Raw genomic sequence first — 14,156 nt, forward strand, 5'->3', positions numbered from 1 at the left:
CTACAGACTTGTAGCACTGATATCAATACTACTTGTTTGTGAGATACTCAGACTATTATCTGAAGTGTTGTTTAAGTCCACAGAGGGAGGCCTAGAGAGGAAAACGGACAACATCGCTCCTGGTAATAAATGAGTGCAGGAGATATCAGTAGCACAGATAATCAGCCATTAAATAGGAGCTGTCTAACTGCACCTTTCCTCCCTATTTCCCCCTGACAATACTTTGAACGTCTCTCCATCTCTTGCCTGCTAGCAAGACTCTTGTCACTTTATTTTCTTAGCTGCCTTCACTAATGGACTTGTTACTATGGAGCATACTACCCATCAGAATTGAACAAATTCTGGCTGAGAACAGAAATTTTAAGTGTTTCTGCCACAGGGTTCATTTATCTTCTGCTGCTTCTTAGTCTTATTATGCACATGCCCCTTTTTGGGCAAGGAGAGTATTCATGATGTTCCCTATCATGGTCTGAATGCGGCGAGGCAAGTTGTTTTGATGGAAAGATGAAAGAGGTGAAAGCAAATCATTTTGTGGCACACAAAAAGCGGAAACATGGTTATTACTCCAGTCTCTGGATATAACATATGCATCCACAATGAAAAAAAGAAAGAGAATAAGGAAGGAAAGGAAGCATTCCAGATTGTGCTTTTTTTTATATAAAAAAATCCATCCGTCTACAAAAATAAACATTTTCTTCCATAAAAAATCATGCAAAAGCAAAACAGTAAGGTCAGTCTTAACATAAGTACTTTACAGCATGAAAATACATTATGCAGGGACCAAAGAATAAGAAATATTTTAAAAACTACATTTGTAACCATTTTGTTTACCTATATACAGAACAAAGAACTGCAGTCACTGCTGGCAACAGCTGTATGATTTCACTCAAGTTCTACTATATGATGCAACATGCTGTCAGTTTGTACTCGCAGTATCTTACATGCCCAGAAATTTTCACTGATGGTGTTTGTATTGGGTCATTTTCAATTACAGTCTTGCTGCATCTTAAAGCGCCGCACACAGTTCTGAAACTCGCTTTCAAATAATCAACACATTTGAAAATCTTTACTTGTGTTTCTCCTTTAGGTGGCTAACCAAGTGGTCCAGGCCCTCCTCACACAAAAGGTTTGTCTCCCACTCTGCAGCAGTGAGGCAACATTAACCCAGTTCGGCATCACAATCAGTCACAGAAACATTTAGTGTTTTTATGATTAATGGCAAATGTTTTGCATTGGGGTCTTTGAAAGGGCAAAACCCACTGCCACAAAGTTTAGGCAGTTTTCTAAAATGCAACGAAATTATTGTTAAGACACTGAAATTTTATTTTCAGCATCTTCACTGACCAACTTCATTGTACAGAAAAAAAATCTAATTCAATGCCAACAACACACGAAAGGAAAGTTGGGAGAGGGCCAAAGAAAGTTTATAGAATATACATTTAACACTGTTCAGATTTCGCAATAAGCATATTAATTGGTGTCAGGATTGGGTAAAAAAGGAGCATCCACCAAAAAGCTTTGTTTTTTTCAGCAAAACAGCTTGACACAAAGTGAGCCATCAATCATAGAATGAACAGTCAGTTAGAAAATGCACATACAAAGTAGAATACATATCAACAAATCACAGGTTTACATTTTTGCTGTGTTTTAGAAACATTTCCAACTTTTCTTGAAAATTACGTATGAAACAGAAGATTTGAGATACTTTCTTGGTGGTAATTAAGTAGAATATAGCAATTTCACCATCAGCAGAATGCTTGGGATACATTTTTTTGTTTACTTTTAGAGCACAGTTTGGTCTGTCTAACCTAACAAGAGCATTGTGTCTTGTGGCTGATAAATTAGCATCTGATTCACAGAAAACATTCCGTGATTCATAGCTCTCTGTTAACTTTTTATTTGTTTGTAGGACTTGAAAGAGGAATGTGTGAAGCTGCGGACCCGTGTGTTTGACTTGGAGCAACAAAACCGAATACTGAATGTGCTGTTTCAACAACGTGTCAAAACATCCTCGGTTCCTATCTCTCAGGTAGGAGCACATGATGCAATGGATACTAACCCACACTGACAGCCCAAACCAGTTTCATGGTTGTTTGAATTTTACATAAGCAGTGTTCCACTTCTAAGGTTAAAGGTTAGTAACTTTCAAAAGGATCACACAGATAAAGGAATATACCTAAGATGTGTTTGCTTTAAACTAGGGCTGGGCAACGAATACAATTTTTAATCTAATTAATCGCATGATTTCCCTGATTAATTGTGATTAATCGCATTTGTACACAAAATCCAAAAATGAATTCAAAAGTAGTGTATAACCTTTGGCATTTAGTTTTATTTTAAATGTGCTGCCATATGAATGAAAGTGCCATAACATTTGTTGTGCAAACACACTTTTAACATCAGCATTTTTATGTAGTTTATATGTAGAAGCCTCGCTCCACTGTCTGTTTCCTTGAATGAGTTGCTGGTATCAGTTGTGTGTTTTGCCTTTAAGTGATATTTTAGACTGGAACTACTACGGTGAGAAGACAATTCAACTTGGCAGTGTTTACAGATGACTTTGGTTCTGTCGACTCCGCCGTCTGGAAGAACTTTAAAATGAAAATGGCCGAGTAAAAGTTCCGTACCCTTCTCCATGTTTGGTGGATCCGGCAATTACTTTTTTTGTCCAGTTCCGCAGCAGACAGCAACATACTTTTACAAAATAAAAGCCTGTGAAGAGCAGACTTTTACAATAATAAAAAAAATATTAAAAAATTTAAAAAACTGCGTTAATGCGCGATAAAAAAATATTTACCGGCGTTAAATATTTAGCGCGTTAACGCGACAATAACGCGTTAACTCACCCAGCCCTACTTTAAACTTTCACGAGGCACAGCTTTAAAAGGATGGTTCGCCTCTTTTGACATGAAGCTATATGACATCCCATATTAGCAATATCATTTATGAACATTGACTTACCCCCTGTGTCCTGTGAGCCGAGTTCCAGGCGAGTTTTGGCGCCAACGAAGGTAGTTGGCTGGGGCTAAACAAATAAAGCGTCTTGCTTCTCAAAACAATATGCGTTCAAAAGTGTAATACATTTGCATCACAAAATCGTTTTGCATGAAAAAGTCAGACCTCGCATCGCTTGGCGCTATTTTTGCCTCCCTTGATATCAATGCGTCCAATGTAAACTGTGCAGACCGAAGAGCAGACCGAGCACTCCCCTGCTTCCGAGCAGTAAACACCATAACAGGTGCAGCTATCGCTAGGTGGCTGGACACATTGATGGGATGTCAAACAGCTTCATGTCAAAAGAGGCGAACTATCCCTTTAAGTTGGATAAAAATTATTTTCTCCTTTTCAATTTGAAAAGTTATTGTAACAGTTGTATGCTCAATGTAACTCATCAAACAAGCCTCTTACCACCTCTTTTACCCCATTTCTTCTCTAACATTAATCATGTTAGAATGTAACCAAATACAGACACAGACATTTCATCTGGCTTTAGCTGGAGAAGGGTGGTGCAGAGATCCTAGACAGTGTTGACCATATTTCTTTAATTGGAATGCTCTGAACCATAAAGGGGATAATTGGATGAAACCTCCTCCTTCATGAAGTATTGCTAACTATGATGACAACTGCTTCTTTAGTTGGTGTGCTCCATCACTAAATGCAGTGTAGGGCATAAAAGCTGCAGTTATTTAAATTTTTCAAACAAAAAAACCCTCACTATAGTTGATCTGCTCATCACCAGGTAGACAGCAGTAGTCAGACTAAACAGGCTGCTTGCAAGAGAATATCGAGCCAGACATTATGGAGGATGAAGATAAAAAGGGGGACGAATATTGGATTCTCCTCAGGTAGTGAAATTCTTTATATAATGTGTGAATAGGTAGTATGTCGTTATCCTATCCTATCCAGTTTTTTTCTTTTAATTGTGTGAAAAACAACAGTATGTAACCTAATAAAGTGGAGGATAATGTATCTTTTTTGGGCGCACCAAGTTTTGCAACAAAGAAACATCAAAATCTTTATATACATCTCACTGATGCCACTGCTTCAAGTTTTTGACATATGACAACACTCTGTAGGCTGTAGTTTATATCTTTAATTATTTTCTGTCATCTTCCCTACCAATCTATGGTCCAAAGGCTGGCTGATTCACTTTTAATCTTTCTGACAGGCTCTCCTCGGGTATTTTTATCATTGTAAAAACAATAATCAAAAAATAATTAGAAATTACCTGCAGTTCCGGTCGGAAGTTTACATGCACTCATCAACAGTATGAATGTCATATTTATTTTGGGCTTTTAATGATTTATTTGAAACTTTCTTTTTTTCGGATGTAATGTCTATGCAGCATATAACAAAGATTTTCTTAGAACAAGAATTTGGTTTGGTTTAAATTTATATAGGAGTTTCTCTCATCCACACAGGGTCAAAATTATACAAGCTCAAATATATACATACAATCATCTAAATGGTTCATTAAAGGTAGGGTAGGAGATCCTGGATTTTGAGTCCAGCGAATCTGCATTTTGAAAATACACAGGTAAAAAGTCCCAACCCTTTTCTTCACTTTCCCCCCGAAGCCACGCCTCTAGAGTACATGAACGCGCACGAGCACGAAGGTGCACGAGCGCTGTTCTGACAGCAAGCATCGATCGTTGCCGTATTTAGTATTTAGTATTTAGTTTATGTTAAATATACGTTTAATAATGCTAGGTGCTAGCCAAGCTGGCTCTAGTTTAGCTTCCTGCCAAGCTTCGTTCACGGAGCAGGGTGCGCGCACAGGGGGAAGGAGGGGGAAGGAGGGGGAGGGAGGGGGAGGGAGGAGCAGATTGCAGTTTGATAGACGGCATCAGAATCCAATCATTGTGAACGGTCCGTTCACAATGATTGGATACTGTTTTTCCTAGATTGTACGTTCTAGAGGCCACTAAAACTTTTCGTATTTGTGTCAAAACTTTTAATTAATTGGTTGCAATGGGGGTGTGAAGAGTATTTCAAGCAATATGTAAAAAAATGTTCCAGAAAAAGATCCCCTACCCTGCCTTTAAGTGGTGCTGACTCCAGAATGTCTAAACTAACAATAAGCTTCTGGAATAGCCTTCCCAAAGCCCTGATCTCATCCCAATTGAAAATTTGTGGACGGCACTTAATCACAAGGTCCATGCCAGGAAACCAACCAATTTAAATGAACTTTACCAATTCTGCCAAGAAGAGTGGTCAAATATACAGCCAGAATTATGCCAAAAGCTTGTTAAAGGGTAAGTTTTTTGTTTTTTTAAAAACTGAACCTTATTTCTGCCATAAAACACGTTCATCTACTCATGCGGTGCGTGTCAATGAAATCATTCCACTAGATGCGTGTGTAGAAAGCTTCCTATAAGTCCTCCGATAGCCCCGGATAACAACAACATGGCAGCTATGAGCTAACAGTTCAATAGTACGCGTTCATTCATTCATTCGGCCTAAAGTATTGGTTAAAATAAAGACAGACAATGCCTTATTTAGAGGCTGTATTGAAATAAGGTCCAGGTTTAAAAAAAAATAAAAAAAATTCTTCTTTAATGGCCACAAAAAGTATCTGGTGGAGGTAAAACTTGAATATGTGTGTATATATTTGAGCCTGTATTTATAATTTTGACCCTGTGTGGATTAGAGAAACTCCTAAATAAATTCAAACCAAACCAAATCTTTGTTTTAAGAAAATCATTAAAGCTGTATGTTGCATCAACATTACATACTAAAAAAAACTATTCAAATAAATCATTGAAGACCAAAATTAAGATGACATTCATACCCATGATGAGTGTATGTAAACTTCTGACCACAACTGTATCTTTGCTCTTCTCTTCTTGTTGACCAATCAAGTACATACACTCACTTGTAATAAACTGTATATAAAACAATGAAAAATACTTTTTTGCTTGATCTGTTATACACTGTTCTGTTAGTCCATAGAATCTAACGGAGAAGTATGTTGCTATGGATACAAAAAGTACAGAAGTAAAACTTAATGAATGTGTGGTTAATCAAAATCAAATCAAATTTATTTGTACAGCACATTTCATGTACAAACAGTTCAAAGTGCTTTACATAAAATAAATGCATTGCAGCAGGGAGTGCAAGAAGCATTAAAAATACATGAAAGAATATAAAGAGAAACAAATAAAATCATTTAAATGAATTTAAAAACAGGCAACAGTCTAGATAAGTTAAAAGATATTTCATGCATAGACACATGAGAAAAGAAATGTTTTTAACCTGGATTTAAAAATGTCTACATTTGGTGAAAGTTTAATCTCCACTGGCAGTTTGTTCCACTTGTTTGCAGCATAACAGCTAAATGCTGCTTCTCCATGTTTAGTCTGGACTCTGGACTGGACCAGCTGACCTGAGACCTTGGATCTAAGAGCTCTGCTGGGTTTATATTCTCTGAACATATCACAGATGTATTTTGGGCCTAAACCGTTCTGGGATTTGTAAACCATCAGCAGGCTTTTAAAATCTATTCTGTGACTGACTGGAAGCCAGTGTAAAGATTTTAAAACTGGTGTGATGTGTTCAGATCTCTAAGTCCGGGTTAAAACTCTAGCAGCAGCGTTCTGGATGAGCTGCAGATGTTTAATGCTTTTTTTGGGAAGTCCAGTTAAAAGAGCGTTACAGTAATCGAGTCTACTGGAGATGAATGCATGGATGAGTTTCTCCTGGTCTTTTTGGGAGAGGAAACCTTTAATTCTGTTGATGTTTCTGAAATGGTAAAAAGCTGCCTTGGTGACAGCTTTGATGTGGCTGCTGAAAGTCAGATCTGAGTCTATCAACACTCCGAGGTTATGAACTTGGTCAGTGATTGTACGGTCCGGAGTCTCAAGATATTTACCAACGCTGACCCTCTTCTCTTTGCTCCCAAACAGAATGATCTCAGTTTTGTCTTCATTTAATTGTAGAAAATTATATCTCTCATCCAGGTGTTTACTTCCTCTAGACACTGACACAGTACGTCTGCTGGGCTGCAGTCGTCCGGTGACAGAGACACATAAAGTTTTGTATCGTCTGCATAACTGTGATAATTGATGTTAAAATTCTGCAATATCTGACCCAAAGGGAGCATATACAAGTTAAACAGAAGAGGTCCAAGAATTGACCCCTGGGGGACTCCACAAGTCATGGCCACTCGCTCAGATTCATAGCTGCCAATTGTAACAAAATAACTCCGGCCTTTCAAGTAGGACCTGAACCAGTTAAGGACCGCTCCAGAAAGTCCAACCCAGTTTTCCAGCCTGTGCAACAGGATTCTGTGATCTACAGTATCAAACGCAGCGCTGAGGTCCAACAGAACCAGGACTGAAACATTACCCGAATCAGTATTCAACCTAATGTCGTTTAAAACTTTGACCAGAGCTGTTTCAGTGCTGTGATGACGTCTGAAGCCTGATTGAAAGTTATCAAGACTTCCACTTTCATTCAGAAAGTCGTTGAGCCGGTTAAATACAACTTTCTCAATAATCTTAGATATAAAAGAGAGATTAGAGACAGGTCTGTAGTTGTTCATCATAGAGGCGCCTGGAGTTCTCTTCTTTAGGAGTGGCTTAATGGCAGCTGTCTTTAGTGACTTGGGAAAAATGCCTGATGCCAGTGACCTGTTAACTATTTGTAGGAGATCACTTTCTACTGAGGTAAAAAACAGTTTTTAAAAAGTCGGATGGTATTATGTCCAGAGAACAAGTTGTTGATTTCAGCTGCCGAACTGTTTCCACTAGGATTTTTAAATTAACAAAATTAAATTGTGACATAACGTCAGAGTTATTTCTAGGTTTTAGACACAGATTAGTTTTCATGTTTGTCTGTGTTGCGTGAATGTTTTGTCTAATTGTTTTGATTTTTTGGCTAAAAAAGTTGGCAAATTCGTTGCATTTCTCAGTGGAGAGGAGGTCTGGGTTTGACTGTTTAGGAGGATTTGTGAGTTTTTCAACCATAGCAAACAGAGTTCGAGAATTGTTGACATTAGCCGCTTTCGGACTGTAGGAACCTTTGGCAGTTCTAATAACCTTTTAATCCGCGGGGCCGTTTTCTCCCGTTTTCGGACATACAGGAACTCGGGGCTTTCTCCCTTAGTTCCTATAACTATTTAGCTCCTTCTCCAAGGTCGGGTCTTTTCATAGTTCTTATAGAACGAATCTAACGGAGGTGTGTGGTGGTCGGTAGCTACGCCCCATGTCATGCTATCACGGCTGAAATGTTTCCTCATAGACACAGACACAACCGGCAGGTGTTTAATAAGTTAAACTTACACTGGTCTCATTTGTCTGCAGCGCTCTGCTCCCCTTTCTTCCTTCATGAAATGAAAAAGTATCGTCTCCTGACTCTCTCTGTGAGCTTTTCCAGCCTCGATATTAGACACCTGATGTGATTCATGCAGACCATAAACACGGTGGCCTCCCCGCTCTCCATATTAGCTTCTTGGTGGTGTTTTTTCTACTCTCCTTACTTTTACCGTTTTGTTTTGTGTTTGAATGTAGCGCTAAACGGCTAACGGCTAATACGTCACTGAAGCAGACGGCTGCGCGCGGCGCATCAGTCCCTATCAGGTCCCGACTCATGTGCGAATGCAGACTGAAACAGTTCCGCTGGGGAAGGATAGTTATCAGAACGAAATTCGAGGAGGGTAGTTCTGATAACTACTTTCTTAGAACGGTCTGTCCGAAAGCGGCTATTCTTAGTAATCATTTCAGATAAATGCAGCTGTCTGGCCTTGCACAGCTCATTGTTATAACTACGCAGGCTTTCTTTGTACAGCTCATAGTGAATCTGAAGTTTTGTTTTCCTCCATTTACGTTCAGCTTTCCTGCATTCTCTTTTCAGGTTTTTGACCGTAGTGGTGTTTCTCCTTGGGGTTTTCTGTTTGATCAAGGTGCTCTTGATTCTTATCGGTGCAACAGCTTCCATTACATTAAAAATGTTCAAGTTAAAATGATTCAGCATTCCTTCAACCGACTCTGCACTCATTGTTGGTAACATAGCTATGGCCTCCCTAAACTGAGCACTTGTTTTCTCATTAATGTACCTCTTCTTAACTGAGAAGCTGGTTGTTTGAACATTATGAGTAATATGTATGTAACCAACCTGCTCATCAGCATTGTATGGCGTTCAGCTATTAACGATCTAGAGATGATTATTCACTTTACCAGAGGCCTGGGGTAAACAGTAGAAATGTTTACTGATGACTGCTGTGCGTTCTAAGGTTGTGCTCTCAAGCCCCCACTCTGAATTACACCTCAGAGATTCATTTAACACACACTGCTCATATTTTAGCTGATAAATCACACATAAATAAAACAGAGTGAAACATTACATAAGATTAAACTGATAATAATTTATTTGAGCCTATAGTTGAAAATGATAAGCCCAAACACAATGGCAAGAAATGCAGGACACTGACAAAACAATACACAAACAAGAAAAAGAAAAATACCCGGCCGGGGTTAAGCAAAGTTATTGTGGGTACCCTGATGGCGCGCGATGGAGCTCATACCGTCTATGGACCTGAAGCGCTTACTCACAGAGAGCCGACATGTAATCCACACTCGTATCCACAAACGCAACGTCCACCGATGTCACCCGAGTACCGACTCCATGACCATCCAAGGTAACGGTTCTCTGACACGAAGAAGCCTCCTCTGTTGGTCTTAACCCCGCGATCCGGTCTTAACAGGCTAGCAGAGTCTCCGTTGTTGCCCATTCGTTCGATAGCATTATCCAACTGTCAGTGTCCAACGGTAGAAAGTATCCAACTGTCAAACGGTGGAAAGTGAACTAAACTTCTCAAACGAAACATAACTCAAGAACTGAAACCAAACGGACACAGAAAGACAGTGTGTCGAACTGCTCTTTCTCCTAAACGTCTGTAGTTGACATGTTGACTTAAAAATAACTCATTAAACTCTTTTCCAACTCCGTATCGTCCGATGTCTCTCCCGTTCACAATCTCCTCGCCCGCTTCTCTCCCCGTTCCCATGACAACCTCGTTACCCTGTCAACCGAACAGCAGGCCGTATAGGAAGCTATAATACTCCGTCAACAGAATAAAAGTTCATATGACAAGTTGTCTACAATGTTAGAAATACAATACATTACATTAGATGCTTATTAAAACTCTTGTTTAAAACATATATTAGTGCACCGAAACATATTAACACATACTTGGCTTTAGCCAATATTTCAGGTGTAAATCAAATAAAATACAAAAATGGTCAGACAAGGCCAAATCAATAGCCCCAACAGAAGAAATATCAACATCTTTAGAATTGACCAGGTCCAGAATGTGACCTTGAAGGTGGGTAGGTTCTGTTACATGTTGCCACAAACCAAACATGTCCAGGTTAGAAAGTACTTCTACCATGAATAATTGATGTTGGATATCTTTGATGGACAGATGTTGTTTTGCATTCAGCCCTAAACACTGAAGGCAAAAAATGGACGGCTGAGCCCAGCTTGTTTGCTATTCATTATAGTTATATTCAAAGTAGTGTAAGTTGTACTGTCTTAAAATGTTACGGTTATTAAACTGCAGAGAGGATGTGTTGTTGTTATTGTATCAGAAGGAATACACATGCTTACTGAAGCCAGTTACAAATCCATGCCACTCTTAAACTGTGTGCTGTGCACCGTGTGCTTTGTACTCACACTCTGATTATGCCTATTAGATTTCAGGGAGGTAGTCCACAACTGAAAACCCAGTCTTAATGTAGTCTCTTATATTTTGTTGGTTTGTTCTTTAGCAGGCTCTCTTTCTTCTAAACATATCTTTTTTATTTATTGGTGAATGAAATGCTCAGAAATTTACATTTTCCTTTGCACAAAAAAAGGTTCAAATTGATCTATGCCTGTGTGGAAACGAATGGTTATCCATCCATGATGTCTGCAATTGTTAGACAAACCCCACAGAATGTCAATTGCCACTCTTCTTTTAAACTCTGCACTCATGACTAAGCACAATTCCTGTAAAACCTGTACCATATATTTTGCATGTTCATGCACACAGACACACGCGTCCTTGACACCTTCTACTTCTAAGTACTCCATGTAGGCAAATCTTCTGGAGTTTTTTGGCAAAACTAAAACTATAAGCTCATCTAATATTTTCATGAAATTGTAAAATGTCTTAATTCAAACATTTGACATATTTTCCAAATTTTATTGTGAGTAAAATATTTGGTTATGAGCTTTGTAAATCATTCAATAATGTTTTATTTACATTTTATACAGTGTCCCAATTATTTTGGAAATGGGGGTTTGTTTTGAAATGAAAATAAATAATATACTGTGTGTTAGTTCAGTAGGATTTTTACAACAGAATAAAAGTTACATTTTTACATATTCAATTTTGGACCCTAATCACAATCACGTAGTAGGTAGGCAGTAAGTTTCAAGTTGATTCCTAAAGGTCTCTTTGGATTCTCAGGAAACCCTGAATGATTCCTCCCTGAAACAAACTCACTCTATTTTATAGGAAGGAGTTCACTTTGCTATCAAAAGCTGACTGGATAATAAGTTGAATAGTATTGAATTAACTACGTTCCCAACACTTTGGTAATATTTTTTCCTGCTGAAAATTCTTTCTTCCAGTTAAACTGTGAATATATTTTTTTTCTGCACAGCTAGGTCAAACAATTCCCAGATCAGGTAATTAAGTATGCTGCAAGCTTAGTACAGCGGCACATGCTGTCTCATCTTTACCTTTTATTGTAAAGGTCTAACTTGCTTAAAGATGTCTTTTGACTAATTTAATCACTGCTTTGATGTTAAGCTGCTTCTTCTTTAGATATGTTGTATCTACATTGCCATTATCTCTTAGTGTCAGAATACTCAAGTGATATTGTTCATCCATCCATTCATCTATTTTTTTCCGCTTATCTGAGGTCAGGTTACAGAGGCAACAGGTTTGGGAGTAAAAACCCAGCCATCCCTCTCCCCAGTGACACTCTCCTCCTGGGGGATCCGAAGGGTTCCCAGGCCAGAGGGGATTTAAAAACCTGCTGGCGTGTTTCTGGGTCTGCCCCAGGCCTCTTCTAAATTGGACATGCCTGGAAACATTCTAACCAAATGCCTGAACCACCTCAACAGACTCCAATTGATGTGGAGGAGCAGCAGCTCTACTCCGAGTTCCCTCCGGATGGCTGAGCTCCTCACCCTATCTCCAAGGCTGAGCCCAGCCACCCTCCGAAGAAATCCGCTTGTAACCGCGACCTCATTTGCTGGGTCACTACGCAGCTCTGGTGGCCATGGGTGAAGGTCGAAACAAAGATGAACCAAACAATCAAAAGCTTTGCCTTCCAGCTCAGCTCCCTCTTTACAACTATGGAGAGGAGCAGTGCCCTCATTACTGCTGACAAAGCCCCAATCTGTTGTTCAGGAGAAGATAGTACTTTTTGGTCCAGCCATTGAAGGACTCCACAATGTCCTTGTTCTCCCTCTCCTATCCACCGCGCACACATGCCACAACAGCCGTATCATCAGAATACTTCTGTATGTGGCAGGACTCCGACTTGTACCTGAAGTCTGATGTGTACAGGATGAACAGAAAAGGAGCCAAAACAGTACCCTGTGGAGCCCCAGTACTGCATTCCAGTGTTCAGAAACCCATCTCCCCATCTTGACATACTGTGGTCTGGCAGACAAATAGTCTATAATCCACAATGGCAGAGAGGGGGCCACACCCATACCAAGAAGCTTGACTTTCAGTATGGGAGGTCGTATGGTTTTGAAGGCACTGAAGAAGTCAAAGAACATGATTCTCACATATGAACCAGGCACACCCAGATAAGCATATGCCCGATGCAACATGTACAGAATCGCGTCTTCCACTTCTATGTGTTTCTGGTAGGCAAACTGGAGGGGGTCAAGATCCTCAGCAACCTGCAATCTAATGCGACGAACAAGGAGTCTCTCCAAGGTCTTCATGATATGAGTCATTCAGCTCCACCAGTTGCCCTAATTTGGGCACCGATATGAGACAAGAAGTTTTGCACAGCACCAGGACTTTTTCCATCTGAAGGCTCATATTGAAGACCCTCTGAAGAGGAACTGCTAGTTGACCAGCACAGTCCCTCAGAAGCCTTGGACAGACTCCATCTGGGCCCTCCCTGACTGAAGTCTCCTGAGGTCAGCTCCAACCTCCTCTATAGTTAAAGACAGGGGGAGCCGCTCATGTTGTCACGGAGGGATGGCGACAGTAGTGATGTTGGTATTAATCTTAGAGATGGGGGTGGGGGTGCAGCTGGACAGAGGAGGGCTAGTGGTGGGAGTTGCTGCAGAAGTGTAGGTGCAGCTGGACTGAGGAGGCCAGGCGGTGGGAGCAGCCACAGATGTGGAGGTGCAGCTGGGCTCAGGATGCCTGGAGGTAGAAGCTGCCGCAGAGGTGGATGTGCAGTTGGGCTCAGGATGCCTGGTGGTGGAAGCTGCTGCAGAGGTGGAGGTGCAGTTGGGCTCAGGAGGTCTAGTGGTGGAAGCTGCTGCAGAGGTGGAGGTGCAGTTGGGCTCAGGAGGTCTGGTGGTGGAAGCTGCCGCAGAGGTGAAAGTACAGCTGGGCAGTGGAAGCAGTTTGGAGGAAGCAGCTGAAGTGGTGGGGATGGGCCACACACATCAAAGCCACACTATCAAACCTGTTGTAATATTGGTTGAAAGTATTGGCTCTTTCCACATCACCTTCCACAGACTGAGAGTTCTTCAGTCTGTATCCAGTGATGGTCCTTAAGCCCCTCCACACCTTCTTGGTGTTATTGTTCTCCAGCTGTCTCTCTACTTTTTTCTTGTACTCCACCTTAGCTTGACATAGTGTTGATGTCCTGTTGTACAGTCCTCTGCTTTTCTCAGTTCCTGTCCTGGAACGCCCTCTTTTTCTGGTTCAGGGGGTCTTTGATGAAAGCATATTCTTTACATTGTGTTGTAGATTTTCTGCTCTGTTTGGGATCATTGTGCTGTTGCATGACACAGTTTAGCCGAGCTGTAGCTTCCCCTCACATTTCACTCTAGAACAATTTGGTATACAGAGGATTTGTAAATATTTTTGGTTTGATCAGATGCAACCCTTCCAAACAAGCCATACTTGTTCAGTTTTGTTCAAATTGTACGTTCATGAAATCAAACATTTAACAAACTGAGACTTG

General features: G+C 40.3%; 1 protein-coding gene across 4 annotated transcripts in view; it reads left to right on the forward strand.

Moving 5' to 3' along the window:
• Positions 1–14,156, forward strand: part of LOC142396425 (uncharacterized) — an 85,175-nt gene that overhangs the window by 39,071 nt on the left and 31,948 nt on the right. For all 4 annotated transcript variants that reach the window (XM_075479150.1, XM_075479153.1, XM_075479154.1 and 1 more), the window contains exons 6-7: positions 1,088–1,126; positions 1,910–2,029. In XM_075479150.1, coding sequence (XP_075335265.1) covers positions 1,088–1,126; positions 1,910–2,029 — 159 coding nt within the window. The remainder of the gene's footprint in view (positions 1–1,087; positions 1,127–1,909; positions 2,030–14,156) is intronic.

The sequence above is a fragment of the Odontesthes bonariensis genome, chromosome 12, assembly GCF_027942865.1.
Source record: "Odontesthes bonariensis isolate fOdoBon6 chromosome 12, fOdoBon6.hap1, whole genome shotgun sequence".
Lineage (NCBI taxonomy): Eukaryota > Metazoa > Chordata > Actinopteri > Atheriniformes > Atherinopsidae > Odontesthes > Odontesthes bonariensis.